The sequence below is a fragment of the Melospiza melodia genome, chromosome 1 (assembly GCF_035770615.1).
Source record: "Melospiza melodia melodia isolate bMelMel2 chromosome 1, bMelMel2.pri, whole genome shotgun sequence".
In the NCBI taxonomy this organism is placed as follows: domain Eukaryota; kingdom Metazoa; phylum Chordata; class Aves; order Passeriformes; family Passerellidae; genus Melospiza; species Melospiza melodia.
In genome coordinates this window covers 5,054,420-5,074,512 of record NC_086194.1, presented here as the reverse complement: position 1 = coordinate 5,074,512, position 20,093 = coordinate 5,054,420, and the positions used below count along the sequence as shown (strand labels likewise).

Below are 20,093 nucleotides of genomic sequence, written 5' to 3'. Positions count from 1 at the left end.
CTTCTCCCTCTTCTGCTGGAATAGTTGTGTGTCAGATGTCAGATGTGTGGTGCTGAGGGAAACTTTATTAGGTGGGAATTATTTGTAGTTCTGGAGGTACATTATGATTTCCATCTTATCTCTATAGATAAGAACTTTCTCCTAAAGAGAATTAATTGTTAGGAATTGGGACCACTTGGAAGTGCCTAAATGGCTTCCTGACCTGGGGACCCAAGAAAGGAGGAGAGATCTTGGAGGGTTCCTGCTTGAAGCTGAGCACTTCACTTGCACATCTGCAGCAGTTACACAATTCACCCTAAACTTTTCAGGGATGGCTGAAATGATGCTTTAAAGAGTAAGAATTAAAAAGGAGATATGTGTTAAATTTAGGGTTTGTTCTTGCAGATGTGTAGAATCACAAAATGGTTTGGGCTGGAAGGGACCTAAAAGATCATTTAGTTCCACCCCCTGCCATGGGCAGGGACACCTTCCACTGTCCCAGAGTGATCCAAGCCCCATCCAACCTGGCCTTGGACATTTCCAGGGATCCAGGGGCAGCCACAGCTTCTCTGGGCACCTGTGCTGGGGCCTCACCACAGAGAATAATTTCTAATACCCAGTGTAAATCTTCTCTCTGTCAGTTTGGAGACATCTCTCACTGTCCTGTCATTAACTACCCTCATAAAAAGCCTTGTACAAACGTGATTCAGAGTTTGATACTGGTCTGAATTTGGAAAACAAAAAGTGTGGAGCCACTGCCACGCCTTAAGTGTTTATTCTCCCCTATGGAGAAAGGAGGAGAGTGGTATTTACCCATCCTGGCTTTATGTGTTGTTTTTGCTCTTTCTCTGTTACCTAGAAAAGAGATTTTGTGGGAAGAGAACTAATTTGAAGCTATGTTTAAAAAAAAAAAAAAAGGGAAGGGGAGAGAAGAGAAAGTCCAGATCTGCTTCTTCAATATAAAGAATGACAAATTTCAGTTTAAAATCCCTGGTGACTAACCCCAAAATTTTTTAGAAACATTTTCACTTTGAAGGCAAAAGCCACTGCTTTGTCAAGGCAATGTGGGTTATTTTAACAAGGAAAGCTCAGGCTTGCCTGGAGCACCAGCAGGGAAGGAGTTGCTGGCTCCAGCCCATCTCTCAGGAGATTGTAACTTGGGTGATTTCTTGTACAGAGAGTGGCTGATAGAACCTGCTCAAGGTGCCTTCAGCCTGCAAATGTAATATGGGTACACCAGGGCAGCATTAATTGTGGGAATTCTGTGGTGAAGAGAGGCACTGTGGCTGGTTTTGGGGATTTTTGGAGTCTTGTGCAGGTTTGGAGTTCTGCTTGCAGTAGGGTGTGGGTGGAAGGGGCTGTGCGTGTCCCTTCACCAAGGTTCATTGCTGTGGCTCATCCCCAGCAGCATCCACACCTGTGTGGGGTTAGATGTGCCAGGATGTGTCCAGATGGGGTCAATTTGAGATCCTGAGTCGCTCTGTGGGGATCAGATGAGTGAGGTGCTGTGTGTCCCCATCAGTGTCACTGAGAGGTGTTTGTCTGTGAAAGAATCACTGTGATAGCTTTGCTGATACACAGGAATTCGGGTTGAATTTTGAGGGTTTCACTTCTCTCCCCCTTCCTCGTATATGTGTTTGTTTACTCCATGCTTTGGTATGAGGGAGCGTTTTCAAGGAAAGTACAGAGAATTTGCAGTCACATCAATGATTTCCTTCTGGAAATTTCCTTCCTCCTTCCCTTCACAGGAGATGTGTTGGATGAGGTGATCTCAGACAGCCTGTTCCAGATCTACCTTTTTTTTTTTTTTTTTTTTTCTTTTTTCCAGGATCCTAATTATAGCCTGCCCAGTGTCTCAGGGTTCAGCACAGGACTGTTCACTCCCAGACGTGTTCTAGGGAAGTTGCATGACCTTGCATGGAGCCCACAGGAGGGGAAGTGGGGACTTCTGGTGTCTCTGTGTCGTGCAGTGCTTGGGCCAGCCCTGGTACCCCTGGGCCAGCTTGGGACCAGCCCAAGTCCTTGGCACTGAGTCTTTTTATTCATTTTATAGTTCATTTTCAGCTGCAGCCTCTCCTCAAGTGTCGCAGACATCTTTTATGAAAAATCTTTTTTTAGGATTTTTCCTCCTGAGAAGCTGAGAGGCCTCAGGAACAAAATGTGAACATTGATTATCTGCTGCTGTGGAATGCAACAGGTGCATCTGGGATTGGGCTCATGTTGGTTTTTCTAATTAATGGCCAATCACAGTCAGCTGGCTCGGACTCTCTGAGACAGAGCCTTTGTTATCATTCTTTCCTATTCTTAGCCAGCCTTCTGATGAAATCCTTTCTTCTATTCTTTCAGTATAGTTCTAATGTAATATATATCATAAAAGAATAAATCAAGCCTTCTGAAAAATGGAGTCAGATCCTCTCTTCCCTCATCTTCGGACCCCTGTGAACACTGTCACACTCAAGGGTCCAAGACTCTTTGTAATTTGGTCAAATGAGTGTTTATGACACTTTTAAAGGTGTCTGCATCTTCAGTGCAACACAGTGGAAAAACCCTGCACAATAAGTATTAAAAATTGCTGGGTTTAAACATGACATCACAGCAAAAATCATATTTATAAAACCTGCCCAACTTGGTACAAAAAGCACCAAGCTTGTTTGTTGCTCAAGTTTTATTCCTTTTGTTTTAAAAATGATTCAAGTGTTCTCAGCTGTGTTTATGAAATGCTGTGTGTGTGCATGTGTGATGGTGATGATAAAAACTGCAGGAAGGCTGATCTGTTCTGCTCAGGGGACATCCATATAACTCAAAGGTTTAGTGCTTTGCTGGGCAGAGTGTGACTTTGCTTCAGCAGAAAGGTCACCTGAGGTGTGGGATCTGGGAGAGTGATGCTGTTTGCAGTACTGACAGAGTGTGTGTGATTGCAGGCTGGGCTGGCAGCAGGCACAGCAGCTTGCTGCGAGCTTGTCTGAGCAGCCTTGGCCATCCAGCCCAGTTCCTTGGGGATTTTGGGGGCTGTTGGAGCTGGTGGGGGCAGAGCAGAGCCTGTCCCATGGGTGTCTCACCCTCCCATGCTGTGTTTTCCTCATTCCTCAGCAGGCACTGCTTTCACTCTTCATTTCCTTACTGCTCTCAGCTTTCCCTTTGTGTGCTGAGAGAGGAAGGATTAATTCATGTTGAATTGCAGCACTTTATATTGTAATAAGACACATCAGGCTTTCTGGTTCAGGTTTTGTTCTTTTTGAGAGGTGTCTGAGCTAAAAGGTGCCCATGGTCTCCTTCTCCCTTTCCTGGCATGATGCTGCCAATTTATTTACAGACACCAACAGGACAGGGCTGCTATGGAAAGTGTCTCGAGCTGTTTATTTTTCAGCATCAGTCTCATTACATGATTATGATAATGGAAAGATGCTAACAGCTCACAATCCAGGCAGCAGGCCAGAAAACTTAATTTTACAATATACTTTATAGGCTTCTCGACCAATCACACAAAGCAAAAGCATATTGACAGTAGTTCTGTCTAACTACCATAAGCACATGTACCTTTGGTTAAAACAATGCTTGCTTATTTCAAATACAATACCTGTTTGTAAAAGAAAATGCACAGAGCTCCATTCATAAGCTTAAACTTCTTAATATCTTGCTAGATAAACTTTCTGCAGCTTAGAAAGCCTTCAGACCAGCACTAATACATAGATTTATTGTTCTATTTGCCCTTATCTTTTCTACAGTTTAAATAATATTTTTTTCTGCTGACATATTTCAAAACTGCTGCTTTAGCACTGTTCACAGTTCTGCTGTATCTGAGGCCTGTCTTCTGCAGTTTTCCTAAAACCCTCTAATTTTATGGATTCCCACAATGGCACTGCACCCATTGTGCCCAGGTATCAAATTTAGGGTGCTCTGGGCAATGTGGGATTGGACCTGCATCACATCTGGGATGTTGCAGCTGTTGCTGCAGCAACAGATAGGAATTCATGGGCTCTGGGCTGGGATTTGAGCACTGAAAGTTGCTGGGCTGGGAGGGAGAATGAGTTCTTTATGATCCCTCAAATAACCTCCAGAAGTATCAGAGTCAGTCAGGGGAAATAACTTGCCAGTTACATTTCTTTGCTGGGTAAACATTTTTCTCCTTTCAAGTGTGCTCAAGAGAGAGGTACAGGTTGTGGGGAGAGGTAATATCTTTTATTAGACCAAATGATAGAGGTGGAAAAATCCAGGCTGCCTTTTAGGCACATAAGTCCTTCTTCAGAAGGAGCAAATTTTAAGCTTAGCAGGGGAAACTGCTGGAATAATTGGCCCAAGTTTAATTCAATTATGTTAATCCATTAGAGGAAAATTAGTGTTTGTGGAGCAAAGGGCAGATTTAGCAAAAAAAGTTGTGAAAGTTTCTTGTGGGATGAGAAACCTGGCACCTTTGAAGTGGTGAGGAGTAGCAGAGCTACAGGCATGCAAAAATCTTCTTAAATGTGGTTAGTTTTGCTATTTAAGATATAAGATTTTTAAGCCCCTGCTTGCAGCTCTCCTGGAGTAACTTTAGTTCACAAAAGCAAATGAGAAACGAGGGGTTTGTCATGAGCAGTGTTGGGTTTATGGCTGGATTGTCATGAGCAGTGTTGGGTTTATGGTTGGGCTCAAAGATCCTGGCTCCTGTTCAGCATCCACTCACTGCCTGGGTGAGGGGGGCAACAGCTGCTCCCCAAACCCTTCAGCAAATCTTCCCCCACCAAAAGCCACCTAATTCCACCCAATTTGCCCCATTAGCCAGGAAGGGATGAAGGCTCTGAGGTGGCTGCAAGTCCATGGGTTGTGCTCCTGAGTTGCTGGAGGGGAGGAGCTGAGAGAAGGAAGGAGAACGACTGCCAGGATGTTTTCCTGGGGGAAGATTGGCTTCCTAGCTGGGCTGTGCTGTCCTTCAAGCATGTGGGGATGTAGAGGGTGTGAAAGATGCCAATAAATTGTTAAAATCAAAGTTTTAGAAGTTTAATAGTAATAAAATGGTTATAAAAATAGTAACATAATTACAGTAATAATAATTTGGACGGTTTGGATTAGGACAATATGAGACAATAGAAACAAAGAATTACAGATGTCTGCGTACCTTTTTGTGGGCAGCACGAGCCTGAAAAAGGACCCACATTAGCCAAGGATTAACCCTTAAAAGCAATAACTTGTTGCATATTTATACACCTCATACATGATGCGTAAATTCCATTCAAACACAGGATTCTGTCTGGTCAGTGTCAGCTTCTTCCTCTGAATCCTGATGGTGTCCTCATGGCTGAGCAAGGTGGGAAGAAGTTCATTTCTTCTGACAATGGAGGAATAAATTCTCTTTCTCTGAAAGATTCAGGTGTCCTGTGGCTGCTATCTCAGTGTGAGTCCTTTCTTTAGGAAAAAAGTATCCTACATAGCATAGCTTCTATTTTAACCTTATATAGTTATAACCTAAAACTATATTTAACACACTATTTAAGAGAATCAATACAGCATAACTCTCTTAACACAGCACATATAATATTCATTGTAATATTTGCCAAAAGCCAATCATAAAATACCCATTTTTCCCAGGGGCACTCATGGTGATGAGTGTGCCCAGGGATGGGCTGAGCAGGGTGAGCAGCAGCTCTGCCAGGGGCTCCTCTCCCCTGGAATTTTACTGTGCAGGGATGGCTGTTTTGGGAGTGGAGGCTTGTGGTGAACCACAGATGTAACCTTGCTTTCCCTCCCTGCTGAGCTAAAGCAAACACCTTCTGCATCCCGAGTCCTTTTCCACTGCAGAGGGGTGAGGGAACACGGGCATTGTGCCATGGCACAGCTCGTCAGGAGAAATTCCTTGTATGATTTGTGGCCTGACCACTGAAACTTCCACTTGTGATCAAACTTGCCATCCCAAATGCTTTGGGTTTGGTGTTTGTGATGTACTGATCACTCAGTTTTAAGGGCACTGAGGTGCAGTCCCAGCAGCTTTGCCTTTGCTTTTGGTTTTTCCTGGGGAAATTCAGAGGGCATTGAAGTTCTTCATGATCTCACTCTGGCTCTCAAATGGGTTCTGCCATAATACATGACTTTATGTGACAGTTTCGGCTCTTTTGCTGTTTTCTGAATGCTCTCATTAGCTGACTGGAGCCTTAGCATGTCTGTATTACATTGGGGGTGTCTGCTTGTTTGTGTGCATGAGTATTATATTTGGGTTCTGTTACTGGTGATTTGAATTTAGTTATATATGTGATACATATATAACTAAATCAAATAGTACTATTTTTAGTACTATTTGTACTAAATGATTTTAGTACTATATTAATTTTTTTTATTTTTAATAATATTTTAGTATTATATTATTTTATATTAGTATTATTAGTATTATTAAGTATTATATTAAATTAGTAGTAGTATTATTTAATATTATTTTAGTATATTTAGTAATATTTTTAGTATATTTCATCAAATATTACTATTTTTTATCATTTTAAAAATAACTGATTTACCTTTTTTAAAACAGATTTTTGCCTTCCCCTCCAAGCCCATTTCTGAGCTCTGATTTCTTTACTATTTTGTACAGGGTTACAAAAGGAAGGGTTGTTTTTGATCTAAACACAGTCTCCAGTTCAGCTGTGCAGTTTTTCCATAGGAGGCAGGAACTCAGTTTTACCCCCAAGAAAAGGAGTGTGTGGGGTAGTGTAACTGTGCCCTAAACCCACAGATGTTCTGTTGGGCACTTGGTGTGATGGAACCTCTGTAGCTGTCCAAAGCCTTTGATGGGGGTTTGGTTTTTGTTTCTTTTCACAAAGAAGTGAAATCAAAAATCCAAACCAGTGTCATTTCTGGAGAGCAGGAGTTGAGCATCAGTTTGTCACGTTGAGAATCAATCATCTCCTCTACCTCTGCCCCCTTTAGCATGATAATTCCCTGAGTAGAAGAAATGTGCTTGCAAGAACCCCCAGCACATCACAGCACTGCTTTCCTAAGTGAGTTTGTGTGTCCTGAGCTCAAGGCATCAGTGAGCAAACTGCTGCCAAGAAATCCAGCCTGTCAGGAGGGTCTTTGCTCCCTTCCTCCTGCAGAATTGCTCTGCTCAACCTGCTGGGCTGTGCCCTGCCCGGGGCTGACCGTGGCATCCCTTGGGTGGGGATGCAGAGGGAGACCAGCAGGATCCAGCTGCTGCTGGGGAGCTTTGCAAAGGGAACATGCTCCACTGCTGTGTGTGCTGGCTGCTCTGGAGGAGGGGAATTGGATCATTTTTCTCATTATCAGACTCTGGACACGGCTCCAGACAGTGGCAAAGTGCTTTGTGCATGTGGGCTGAATTCATGGGGAGGTTTGTCTGGATCTCACTAGGTGGGTGCAGGCAGCACTGTGCTTGCCACAGATCAGTCACAGACAGCCCTTCCAAGGGGGGTGAATTGCACAACAGCACTTGTAGCTGCCTCTCAGAGTGTTTGGGTCCCTTCTTTGCCTGCTTGGAGGCTTTTGTCGCAGTCCAGGTCAGGCTGCTGAGCCTCTGGCTCACTGGGCTCCTTCCTATTGACTGGGAAAGTCAATGGTGGTATTTACTTACTGATTGAGCCCTTCTGTTAAGAATCAGAATAATTTCATTTAGAAAAGACCCTTAAAATCATCAAGTCTGTGCTGGTTTGGTAACTTGGCCCCTGGTGTCTTGTGCATGGCCTGGATGCTGCCTGTTCATGGTGTTTGCAGGGACTGCAGAAACTCCAGGGCTGGGATCTTCTTTGTCTCCAACCTTTTTCTTTGTCTCCAAGCTTCTTCCCCCTCTGGCTTTTGGAGAAAAGGCAGCATTTATCTTCACCAGCAAGCTCTTTGATGTGTGCTCTCTCATGAGTGAGTGTTGTCCTGTTCCCTGGGCCAGGAAAGGCCTGGCCTGGTCTGACACTGACATTCTGGGAGGGCACTGGGCAGCCCAGGTGGCTGCTGGCCTGACAGATGTGGGATTCCACTGGAACACCTGGGCCAGGTTTGCTGTTAGCCCCTGCACACACAGCAAACAGACATGAAAAGGTGCTTTGGCCACTGAACATGATGTGCTTCTTTGCTCTTTCCTCTTGATAAAAAAAAACCCCACAAACAGCAAACTAAACAAAACAAAACCCTGGAAAGGGGTGCAGAAATGAATGAAGTATCATTCTAGTGGCAGAAGCTGTGTTATTTCCGTTTACTTAAATGAAGAAGGGTTAAAAGGAGATAAAATCAGTCTGTGAGTACCTGGAGAAGATGTGGAATAGAGGGCTCTCTAAGATACAGGGCTATCAAGATCTAATGAGCAGAATACAAAGCAAAGCTGTGTTCTCAAACTGGAATTGAGATGTTTTTACAAAAAGGGGTTACTGGAGTGAGTGCATGAGCTCTCCAGCTGAGGCTTTTGAAGAGGCTGTTCTGTGTGATTCCAGGTCAAGGCTGGGATGTGGAGGCTGCTAAATGAGTTGCTGTGCCCTTTGTATACAGCCAGGAAGGCCAGATCAAGTGAAGTCCTCTCAGGATTTCAGCTCCTTTAATGTGTTTAGCTCTGGCTGCAGACTGCTGTGGTCTTGAGCAAGGCTTTTGTCTGTCTCTGATTTCTGTCCATCAAATGAGGCATAAAACCCAGCCCATCTCCCTTTGTGGCAGTGCAGCTGGGATTCCAGCAGGACAGGGGCTGCCCTTTGCAGGAGCTGAGTGATGCCAGGGGAGTGAGTCTTGTCTTTCAGTTCAGGGTCCCTTTGCCAAGTGATAAATGTTGTATACAGTCGATCCAAAAATTGTGTATTTTCAAAATGAAAGGCTGGTGTCTCTTCTTCGGCATTGTCAGAGTCATCATCTTGTGGCTCCATATTTATATTTATTTACTATGTTTTATTACATTTCAGTATTTTTGTCACTGTGTATTCAAAGTCTAGCCCATTGGAAGGGCACTTTTATTTTGTGGCTCCCCATCCTCTCTTCATCCCCCTCTCAGCTTTCACAGAGCTCTCCCTTCTGCCTGGGGACATCCCCAGTGGCTGCATCACCTTCTGGAGAGGGGAGTGCTGCTGCTGGAGTTTACCCAGGCAAAGGCTCCATCAGCACCACGGCTGTGAGAAGCACCCTGGGATCCTCACAGTGCTCCCAGCTGGGGTTTCTCTGGGTCCAGGTGCCTGCAGGGCCCTGGGGCTGTGTGCTTTGCCTTGCTCATTGATGACTCACAATATTCTTCCCTCCTGCAACGCCCAGGGCTTTTCCCCACTCTTCCCAGCCCTGGTTCTGCCTGGTGTGTGTGTGTGAGAGAGGCCCAAATCAGAGCTCACCATGTTTTACAGGATCTGCTTTGCTTCTGTGGGCTCCATCCAGCTGCTGCCTTTTTTTTTATTATTATTTTTTTTTATTTCAGTGTTGAAGGAAGCAGCTTCATGGAACTACCATAAACTGCCTCTTAGCAATGACCTATTAGTGCAGCCAACAATAACAGCAGTGTCTAGACCATCTGAGCACAGCTAAATTATTCCTTTGTCCCTTCTTCATTTGCTTTCTCTCCTGACTCTCGAATTGTTTTGGGTGGTCCCTGTTGACCTTCAGGCTTTCTATTTCTCCCTTTTCAAAACTTTTTTTTCCTCTCCTCGAGCAGTGAACTTGCTGTACTAAGACTGAAAGTCCAGGTTCCTCTCTCCCCCACGCAGGCTGGAGCCAAGGCCACGTAGCAGCCCTGGAAATGTGTCTCTGAAGGGCAGAGAGATGTGTCATCTGCTGCCTTTCTGGTGTCACTCCCTGGCTGATTTTGCCAAGTAGACAAATGCCCCAGATTCACAGAATTCACAGAATGTCTGGGTTGGAAGAAACCTTCAAGATCATCAAGTCCAACCCAGCCCTAACCCCTCAACTCAACCCTGGCACCCAGTGCCACATCCAGGCTTTGTTAAACACACCCAGGGATGGGGACTGCACCACCTCCCTGGGCAGCCATTCCAGAACTTTATCACTCTTTCTGTAAAAAACTTTTCCCTGATATCCAACCTAAACTTCCCTTGATGCAGCTTGTGTCCTCTGGTTCTGTCAGTACCAGATTCACTCTGGTAGTGCCTGGGACTTGCAAGCCCTAACATCTTGCAGAGCTGAAAACCTGATGAGAGAAGGAGGCATTCTGGTTTTGATAAAGGATCCTGCCAAAATGGATGAGTGTATTTTAATAAAAATATAAATCCTGTCTACTGGAGCTTCTTTGGTCATTGATTCTTGGGAGTGCTCTTGGCTTTCTGCTTCTGTGTGGCTGTGGATATTTCCCCCCACCCCCAAACCCCTGGGAAATTAGTATCTTTTGAAACATCTATTATTTTTGGTTGGAAGTGATCCTTGGTTGGATGGGCTGGCAGTGTGATCAAACAAGCTTTGTCACAGGAAGCTGATTTAAAAAGCACAAAATTAAGTGTGTTGGTGGAAAGTAGAGAAGAAAGGAATGAGTTTCCTACTAAGGGAAACAGCTGAAACCTGAGGATGGAAAAAGAGACATTGGGGACAGAGGGACAGTACTAAACACAATTTATTTTTATGTTTCATATTTGCTGTCTCTATAATCAGCTTTTCTCTGTCCTGATCTTCCATGGTAAAAATAATCCTGTTTTCATGTTGTGTTGGAGATCAAGTGGGATTTGCTGTACAATTCATCCTGTCAGCCCCACAGTACCTTAAGTGAATTTGTGCAGAACGATGCCAGAGTGGAGCTGGGCCAGGAGCTTGTCCAGGAGCAGGAACCTGAGAGATTTCCAGGAGTCTCCCAAGCCCACGGAGCTCCAAGGATACTTCATCAGTGTTGTGCAACTCACAGATGTTCTGTTCTGGAGCCATGGCACAGCCTGGGGAGGTGTTGGCTGTGTTGCCTTCTCACAAGGCTGGAGAATATTTGGGTCCTGCCAGGGCTGGATCAGGAGAAGAGGATTTTCCCAATTCCTGACAATTGGCATTCTGTCCCTGGGAGAGCCATCCATCCTTCACCCTGTCCTGACTCAAACCCAGCCAAAGAGAGCAGGAGCAGCCTGTGACACCCCTTTTGCTGGAAAGGCTTGGGAGTGCCATTTGGATTTAATTATCCAGCTCACTTCAGTGCTTGTTTGAATTTTGACTGCACTGGCTGAGCTGGCTGCATCTTTCCATGGAACAAAGTCCTCCACCCTTCTTGGGAGTCAGCTGGGAGACCCCAGGAGCAGTCATTAGGATGGGCAGGAGGCTCAGGCTGGAAAGGATCAGTCCCTGAGCAGAGCTGGCCTGGAGAGGACTGGCAAGTGTGGGTTGTGCAAGAGATGATGCAAATTGTGCTGCTGCTGCTGCTGCTGCTCAGAAGTTGCTTCAGAGCCTGGTGTGGGGGGTTTTGTTTTGAGCCGTCATTGAGGTTTTGGTCATTGCCTCCCTGAAATCACGGCTCTCTTGGAGTAAAAACACACTGCTAAAAGCAGATGGTAAATACTTAAGCACATAGAAATACATTATTTGAAGGAGATATTGTATTTCTGCTTGTGCTTAAGTCGTTTTTCACCCTCCAGCAGCAGAAAGCAGCCTTTCCTGCTTGGATAGGAAGAAGTTTTCTTATCTTATTTTGCAGCAGTAATGTCATGGAAGTGGATTTTAGTTTTTTGATAATCAACACTCATATTTTGTAAGTAAAAATCCTCAGATGCTTTTCAGAATGCTCTTTTGCTTTGGTTTCTTAGTAGATAAAGGAAGGAAAATGCTGATTTGACAGTCAAATACAAGAAATAGCTTTTCTTTCCTTTTTTTTCTCTTCAGTACCTGATTCAGGGCAGCTGGAGCTCAGTTTTACACCACTTAGTCTATTCAGTTGATGTTTGGGTATTTCTGAAACCAGATGAATTTAAGCAGTTACTGAAAGTGAGTGGATTCTCCTTGCTTTGCTGTGCTTGGAGAGATGCAAAAAGTCACTTCTGGCAGAGAATTTTAGCCTTTCTAAGAAATGTGACTGGGTTTACAGCACCAGGAATTTTTAAACCTGTGTTTGGTGCAATTTTTTGTATCATGGACTGGGTTTGTAGCACCAGGAATTTTTAAACCTGAGTTTGGTGGACTCAGAAGTCTGTTACAATAAAGTTCTGGCAAGATTGCTGTGTAGATAGAGGAGGAAGACAATGTGATATAAACCAGGTGGGTTGAGCAGAGATTCCTGTCCTGGAAGATGCTGCCAGGGGGGTTTGGAGGTGGGAGAGGGATGGGGAATTATTGGGTGATTTGACTCTGTCTCTGCCTGCTGGCCCTGCTGGCCCATGACACTACAGATTGTGTTTTGTGTCAGGCAGTGCAGGAAACTTTTGTTGTCACTCGTTGGAAAAAAAGAGAGAAAAAAAAAAAAAAAAAGAGGGTGAGGGGCACTGTAGAGATTAAAGCTTTGGTGGAAAATTCCTGGAGGGTGGTGTAAGGGGGCTTTGTTTTTGTGGGTTTGTTTTAGCTCATCCCTCCCCCTGTTCTCTCCCCTCCAACAAAGAGGAAAAAAAAAGAGCCTTTTTTTCCTTCTTTTTTCTTTTTTTTTTTGTGTTGGGTATTTTCCTACTACAAAATTTCTGTGGAAAACTATGCTTGTCCCAGAGGTCCTTTAAAAAAAACCAAAACAAGCCAACAACAAGAAAAAAAAAACCCACCCCAAACCCAGACTTTGGGGACATTCTTGATGTGTTTATTTGTTGTTGGTGGTTTGGTGTTTTTTTTTTTTTCCTGAACTTGAACAGAAAATTATCTTTTTCTTGAGTTTTTAGCACTTCAGGTTGTGCTCCCTGCCACTCCTTTTGGAAAAACATATCTGTACTTTTATATATATAATGTGGGAGGCAAAAGGGATTACATTTTCATGTACTTACGTATGAATTTGATTATTTTATCAGTAATATTTTTAATATTGATATACAGATATATGTTTATATATTAAATATGTATACACACATTGCCTACAGGAAAATATTGGCTTTTTCCTAAGAGTTTGGTGTAGGCATTGGAGCTCATTTCTGAGCTCTGAAATGTGAGACTGGATTTTAAACCTTTTCCCCCAGTTTTTCCCCTGATTTCTTTAATATACCCTGGGAGCAGAGCATGCACAAGAATTCTTTTTCTCACATATCTGAGTTTTTTTGTAGCTTCATTGCTCACAGAACCCAGCAGGAGGAGCAGAACAGGAGGAGATGGTATTATATCTGAGCAGGAGGATCCAGGACACACACCTCCCTGGGGAGAGATCCTCAGTGTTTGGGTCCAGTCCTGTCTGATTTCATATGGTTTTTGTCATTTTTCACATATTTGTGGACTTTGAGTTAAATCTGCAGGCTGGCCTGGCTTAGGGGTGGTTCTGTCCCTGGAGACAGTAATTTTTAGACAAGATTTGTAGCTGTATTCATATTTTTTGCAGTAATTTCTGCATGTGCCTAACATTTGCCTTGACTGTGGCAGGAGCATGGGGGAGCAGTGGGCTCTCACACCCTCCCACCAGTGTGCCCTGCCCTAGGTCCTGACAGGCTTCTTGCTTCTTGTGCTTGGTATTTTGCCTTTAACACTTCACAGCTGCTTCAAGAGGCCACAACCACAGATGCTGAAGTGTTGGAAAAGAGGAGATTGGTTTCAAAGCCAATGGTTCCTCAGAGTTCTCCTGTTACTGCAGAAATCAGAAATCCCACGAGGGCTCTCAGTGTCTTCTCCGAGCACTGCTGAGTTTCTCTCTGTTCTCATGGATTCCTTGCCCTCTCCCCTGGTTTCTCACTGCTCCTGGTTTGGAAGGTCAGTTTTGGCTCTTGAGCACCTTCAATGAAGAGGGAGAAAGGACAAGGACACCCTTCTCTAGCCCAGGTTCCTCCAAGCCCCATCCAACCTGACCTTGCACATGTCCAGGGATGGGGCAGCCACAGCTTATCTGGACAGCTGTGCCAAGGCCTCACCACCCTCACAGGGGAAAATTTATTTTTAATATCTAATCTAAAACTGCCTTTTTTCATTTTAATGGCATTTTCTTTTGTGCATGTCCTGATTGAGAGTCCTTCTGCAGCTTTCTTGCAGGGGACAATGAGATCTCCTTCTCTGTCTCACCTGTGATGAAGGAACCTGTGTTTTCAAGACAGACTGGGCTGGGAGAGACTGTGGTGTGGTCTTGGAATGCCTCTCTTAACAGGAAAAGCTTGGCATTGTGTCTTTTGATCCATTTGTGTTGAAAGTTTGTATTTGCAGTGCTGTATTTTCACTCTGCACATCCGAGGGCAGGGTTGCTTTCCACGCTTCAGTTGTCTCTTCTTTTCTTGCAGATGAAGAAGAAGCTCTGAACTCTATTATGAAGGATTTGGCAGCGTTGGGCAAGTGTGGGGGGCTGCTGGACAACAACAGGAATAAAAACAGTGTCCACTCCAACAAACAGGTATGGCTTTGCTCCTTCAGGCCACCCCAAACTCCAGCAGACCGCAGAGGAGGGCATGATGCTTGCCATGCTGGCTCAGCAGAGTTTAAATGTTAGAACTGAAGTTAACAAGTGCTCAGCACATCAGAAATTATCATTTTACCAAAATTAGCATTTTACCAATCTACAAAGTTTATGGCCTCTGTTAGAAGAGCTGAAAGGAAGTTATAGGCATCCCTATATCACAGAGGAGCAGAGAAGGGTAATGCCCCAAATTATTCACAAATTTAACAACAAGACCTGAAACTGGGTTTAAATGTTAAGTCTCACCTCAAGGCACTTGCAGCTGTTGTTTAGCTCTGAAAGTTGAAGAACTTGTTTCAGGCTGTGCAGCTTTAGGGCTTGGATAAGTCAATTGTTTTCTATTGACAGTGTTAATGAAATACGAGATTTATTATGTGCACATTTTGCTTCAGATATTTGAAAGACAGACTGCCAATTCTGAGCTGTAGACACCCAGGCTCTTTGGGGAGGAATAATGTCATTCTTATATAAAGTATTTAATTATGAATTACTGCTGTTTATCTTTATGCTCCTAAACATTTTGGCCATGTTGCGCATTCAGAGTTGTTTTGGTGAGCAGAAAACATTGTCCCTTGAGCAAGGTCAGAAGTTATTTGCTGACATTGATACAATAGCTGAAGTGGATTTAATAGCATGTTTGTCTATGGAGCAAATAATATGAGAACATGAAAATTGTGAAGAAAAAATTGAGTTATCAAAATAGCAATGAAAAAAGGGAGAAGAAGACTGGGACAACTGGGGAGCTGCTGGAGAAGCATGGCCAGAAATCCACATGGAATTCCACCTCTAGCGCTATGGTTTAGAATGAGATTGCAATCAACACTACAACTGCTGGGTGCCTAGCAAGGGAGAAAACAAATTGTCATTTGCTGTCATCATGCATGTTTTAATGTCACTTGCGCTACAAACAAAGCAGTCTGGGTGCAGGGAGGAAAAATCCCTTCCAGAATCCCTGTGGGCTCCCCAGCCACATGCAGATGAAAACACGTGCGCACGTCTGGTTTCAAAGCGTGGCCTGGCAGGAGCAGCTGGCCAAGTTGAATCACTGGGTTTGTGTTCAGCTCACGCTGAAAAAAGTCCAAGATGTTTACAGAAGTGACCAGAGAAACTCAGGGCTGGCTCCCTGCAGCTGCAGGAGAAGCAGAAAGCCCAGAGCAGCTTTGGATGGCTGCAAGGGCAGCATCTTGTGCACAGTGATGGGTGGGGACAGTGAGGAGCCAGCTCCAGTTGCTTTCAGGGTAGCAAAGCTTTTCAGGCTCCTCTTAAAACATTTGTTTTGCACCATGGGGGGAAATCCCTGCTGTTGTTTTTGAGACCTGGTCTGTTAATGCAGCACATACACAGTTAACCAGATAATTAATCAAAAATAAGGAAAATGGTAGTTTTCATTGATTGAATTCTTATCTGCATGAAGGTGGCATCGTGCAATCAAATCCACACCCACTGCCCATCCACTCTGCATCTTCATTAATGAGTCACCCATGGAGGTATGCCGTGTTCTGATATCAGCTGCCAGTTGTATTTAATTTTATTACAGGAATTTTATTATATTTTACTGTATAAGAATCAAACTTTCCTTCTCATTAGAGCACTGATGCTTGGAAAAACACTTCCTCCTTTATGATTTTTCTTTTTATCCACGAGTGGAGCTGCATGCTCAGGGTTGCCCAGAACTCCCTGATGGAGGAGATGAGGATGGTGAGGATCCTGCTCTCCCCACACATCCGGAGCTGAGGGGTCAGACCAGCAGGTCCCAGGAGGTGCAGGGCGTTGGAGGATGTTCAGTTGTTGCCTCACTGGATTGGACTGGCTGGAACACGTCTGGCTCGCGGCACTGCGGGAGGTGGGGAGCGGCCAGAGGAGGTGGAATTAGTGGGAACTTGGTTCATGTTTCTAGCTCAGTTTAATCAGCTTGTTTGGGTCACTTTTAGGGTTTTATTTTCATTGTTTTTTTTAGGGCAGAAATAGATGTGGGGAAGAGATTGCTTTGGAGGTGCTGTTGTCATGCTTGCTGTTCCTTTGGTACTTGGTTTTCCCTTTTTATTGCTTGCCTAATCCTGTGATTTGAATTGTTTACCTAATCCTGTGATTAGGTTGGGCAGCTGGACTGAAGGATGCCCTGTATAGTTCCCTTCTTGCGAGGTAAATGAGGCACAGGGCCATTTTGGTGATAAAATGTCCTCTTGGTCATCTAATTGTTGGTGCCTCTCGTGAGGCCCTGCAGCAACATGCTCACATTGAACTACTTGGGTTTGGGAGTTCAGTTAGTAGATTAATAAAATAATATTTCTTTTTCTGTGGAAAAATGTTTTTTCTGAGGCATGGGAATCCTTTGGTCAGTGTTCCAAATTTCCACTGGAAGACAGAGTTCACAACAAGAATGTCTTGGCTAGCTAGGCAGTTCTCTGTGGCTTGCAGCAGTTTTTGGTACACAGAGAAGCACAACTGAAGTGCTATCTCATTCCTGTCTCCTGGAGGGCTTCCTCAGTGCTCTCTTGACACAAGTTGAAGATTGAATCCTGCCAGATTGTATTCCTCGTAGGCCTGGGCCACACAAGAAAACAGCCTGTGGTTGTGTGTGCTCCAAAATGTTTCTTTCCCAAAATATCAATAGTTTTGCTTCAGTTCATCTTAAGAAATGAACATCCTTTGGCAAATTTCATAAAAATCTTTCTTTTCTTAGTTTTCTTCCCTCACAAATGAGTTTAGGGTAAAGGCTGAGTTTCTGAATGTGCAGTGCCTCGTGGCAGAACTGGCTGGAAATCAGAACAGAACAGGGTGGCTTATTTTCCTCCCTTGAATTCCCAGGTAGCTGGCAGCAGATGTGATGCCTGAGCTGGAATTCCCTGAATCCTGGTCAGGTGTGGCAGCCACTGCCTTGTGTCCTGCCTCTCTGCCTTGTGGGAATTATAGGGACAGCCATGGAAACCCTTTTCTTTCCCTGTGTGAGGTAAAGCAGAGCTGTTCTTTGGGAGCAGAGGGATCCTTCTGACATTATTCCTGGTGCAGCTTCTGCACTGGTATTCCTCTGTTCCTCCTTTAATAACAGAGTGATTCTGTTATAGGATAACTCTGTTATTCCTTGTGCATCCTCTGGCATGGCTGGAAGGAGCCCTTCCAGGCTGTCTCTCAGACTGAACAAGGGAATTTGCTCATAGAAATGTGTCTGAAGAGGGGAAGAAGGAAACAGGAGAATGAAGATCAGCGTTGTGTTCATTAAGGAAAAAGACGAGTGGAATAAGAAGGGAAACCCCGAATAATTAGGAAATCCTGAACAAAAGGATGGAGGGAGAAAAGAGCAATTAAATTAGCATTTATTTTGGATCTATTTATGTGCACATCCATTCATTTCTATAAATAGCACTTGGCAACTGGCAGAATGAAGCTGCTTGTCAGTGGGCCTCTGTCACAGCCAGTGACAGCCAGCAGCTCCTCTGCCACCTTAATCACCATGGAAAGTTCTCCCACGGCAATTAAATGTTTGTAGGAAATGTTTCCCCATGTACATCAAATGTCACACTGTCCTAAAAGTCATTCTTTTAGTAAATTACCTCTGGACTGTTCTCCTTGGCAAGCTGGATGCAAGACAAGGCTTGCTGGTAACTCCAGTAAAATGCAGCTCATTCTGTAGGGCTCTCTGTGGGTTTCTGAGCAGCCTACAAAGGTGTTGGGCTTTATCACCTGGAGGATTTGGTGTGGACGGGGGAAGATGGGAGTTTCTATGAGGGGATCTGCAGGGATTTCCCCACCTAGGAGGCAGAAACAAGGGGGCAAATCACTGACTGGGAAAGCCTTGGCTGGAGATGGCAGAGGCAGTGGAGTCCCAAGGATTTAAGAGGCTTTCCCATGTCTGCACATGGAGCTGACTTGGGTGTGAAGAGGGTGATACCAGTGAGAAATCCAGCTGGAAAAAGGCTGTTCCCTGCCAGGTGGGTGGCTTTAGATAAACACTTTGAAGCCTGTGATTTCTGCTGCTGTCTGAAACAGAAATGTCTGCAACAGGCAGCAGTGAACCTTCTAGACATCATCACTGTCCTCTGAGCTGCTCAGGTGCTTTCAGAGGAAAAAAAGCTGCAAGGATCCGGAGGGACTGGGATATATTGTGCCTTCTCCCCCTGCAATGATGAAGGGGCAGTGCCAGACAAACTGCTTTCTGTCTGATTGCTGAATAACCCAGTGTGGGGGGGTTCTGTGCAGATAATTCCCAGTGCTGTGCGTTACTCATCTCCTGTGGTCGGGGCTGCGCTCCAGCTGTCTGGTGTGTAAGAACTGAGGGCTGGGCTGATGCAAACGAGCTGCACCTTGGGGAAGTGTAGGAGTCCCCCCAGCCTGGCCCTGTGGTGCTGATTCCTCTCAGCCAGAGCCAGGAGTCGAGGAGGAATCCCACTGCTTTGTGGCTTTGTGCGAAGGGAGTGACTCGAGCGCGGTTCCGCGGGGTTTTCTCGTTGTTTCCTAATCCAGCGAGTAGAAAATGACAGAAGTGAAAACAAACCCTCTGATTACCCTGTGGCATGCAAAAGTGGGTATATTTCATTGTCCCTGTGTGGGCAATGAAATACACCCACAAAAGCGAGTGTATTTCATTGCCCCTGTGTTACCCAGGCGGGAAACTGAGGCAAAATAAGTGCCCGAAATCTTGTGGGTGGGTATGAGCAAGGCTGGAATGAGCAGCACCAAAGGGAATAGGAGGCCCCTTGCGATGATTTTTCCTGCCTTCCTGACCACAGAAGGGTTAATGCTGAAGTCAGAGGCTTTGTCCCAGTTGGTTTGGGAGGCAGCTGTGGGTTTGGGTGGAAGAAGTGCTCTAAAGGCCCCATCCTGGTGATGTCTCAGCATGGGCAAAGCTGTGCTCTGGTTAGGTTTGACAGGAGCAGGTCTAAAACAAGCCACAGAAGTGGGGTCTGGACAGAGCACTGTTTCTGATGGCAGCAGAGTTTAGGAGGAGGAGAGGACGTGACAGGGGGAATCTTTGAATTTGAGCTAGTTTGGGATTTTCCAGAGTGGCAGTTTAGTTTTTTCGGTGACACAGACAGGCATGGAGGTGCAGGGCCTGCCTCTGCCATTAGACAGCCTTCTCCACAGGCTCAGCTTGGATCTGTACCCCAATTTGAGCAACCCCCTGGCAGTTCAGCAGAGAGAGTGCTCAGCATCTTCTGCTCTTCCAGAGCCGCTTCCATTTTAGGACTAGCTGCTTGTTTTCCTGCTCTCCGTGTGTGCTTTTATTACAAACAGCAGTCAGCTCTTCAGGGATCTCTGTATAAGATCATGATTCACCTCGTTTGGAAACACTTTTTCCGTTTTTTTCCAACGTTTTCCTTAATCTAAACCAGCACACAGGGCCGTTGCTCCAGCTCTGAGGGCCAAGCTTGGCCCGGCTTGCTGGGGTACATGGACCTCAGCCAAAAGGCAAAAGCAGTTGCCCCCTTTCTCCCCTCTGAATTCCTTCTCTGAAGCTTGGCAGTTGTGGTCTTTTCTCTGTAAAATCCAAAATTTTGAGGAAAGAGCCAAAAATACCTCAAGGAAAGCCTGGAAGGATGGTGATGGCTCTGTGGCCACGGCAGCGGCTTTGCTTTTTCCTTTCGGAGGAATATGGCAAGAAGGAGTAAAATCCCATTTGTTTGCAGGGCTGGAGGAAATGCCAGCACAAGTATTTTGGAGGAGAAATTATTGTAGAAACGAAGGGAATGGCTGTGGTATT

At 44.9% G+C, this 20,093-nt stretch overlaps 1 protein-coding gene across 2 annotated transcripts in view; it reads left to right on the top strand.

The window, feature by feature from the left end:
• The window catches only part of LOC134429410 (mitogen-activated protein kinase kinase kinase 3-like), an 82,482-nt gene that overhangs the window by 24,047 nt on the left and 38,342 nt on the right, over positions 1 to 20,093 (top strand). For both annotated transcript variants that reach the window (XM_063176685.1, XM_063176604.1), the window contains exon 3: positions 14,223 to 14,332. In XM_063176685.1, the coding sequence (XP_063032755.1) occupies positions 14,223 to 14,332 (110 nt within the window). The remainder of the gene's footprint in view (positions 1 to 14,222; positions 14,333 to 20,093) is intronic.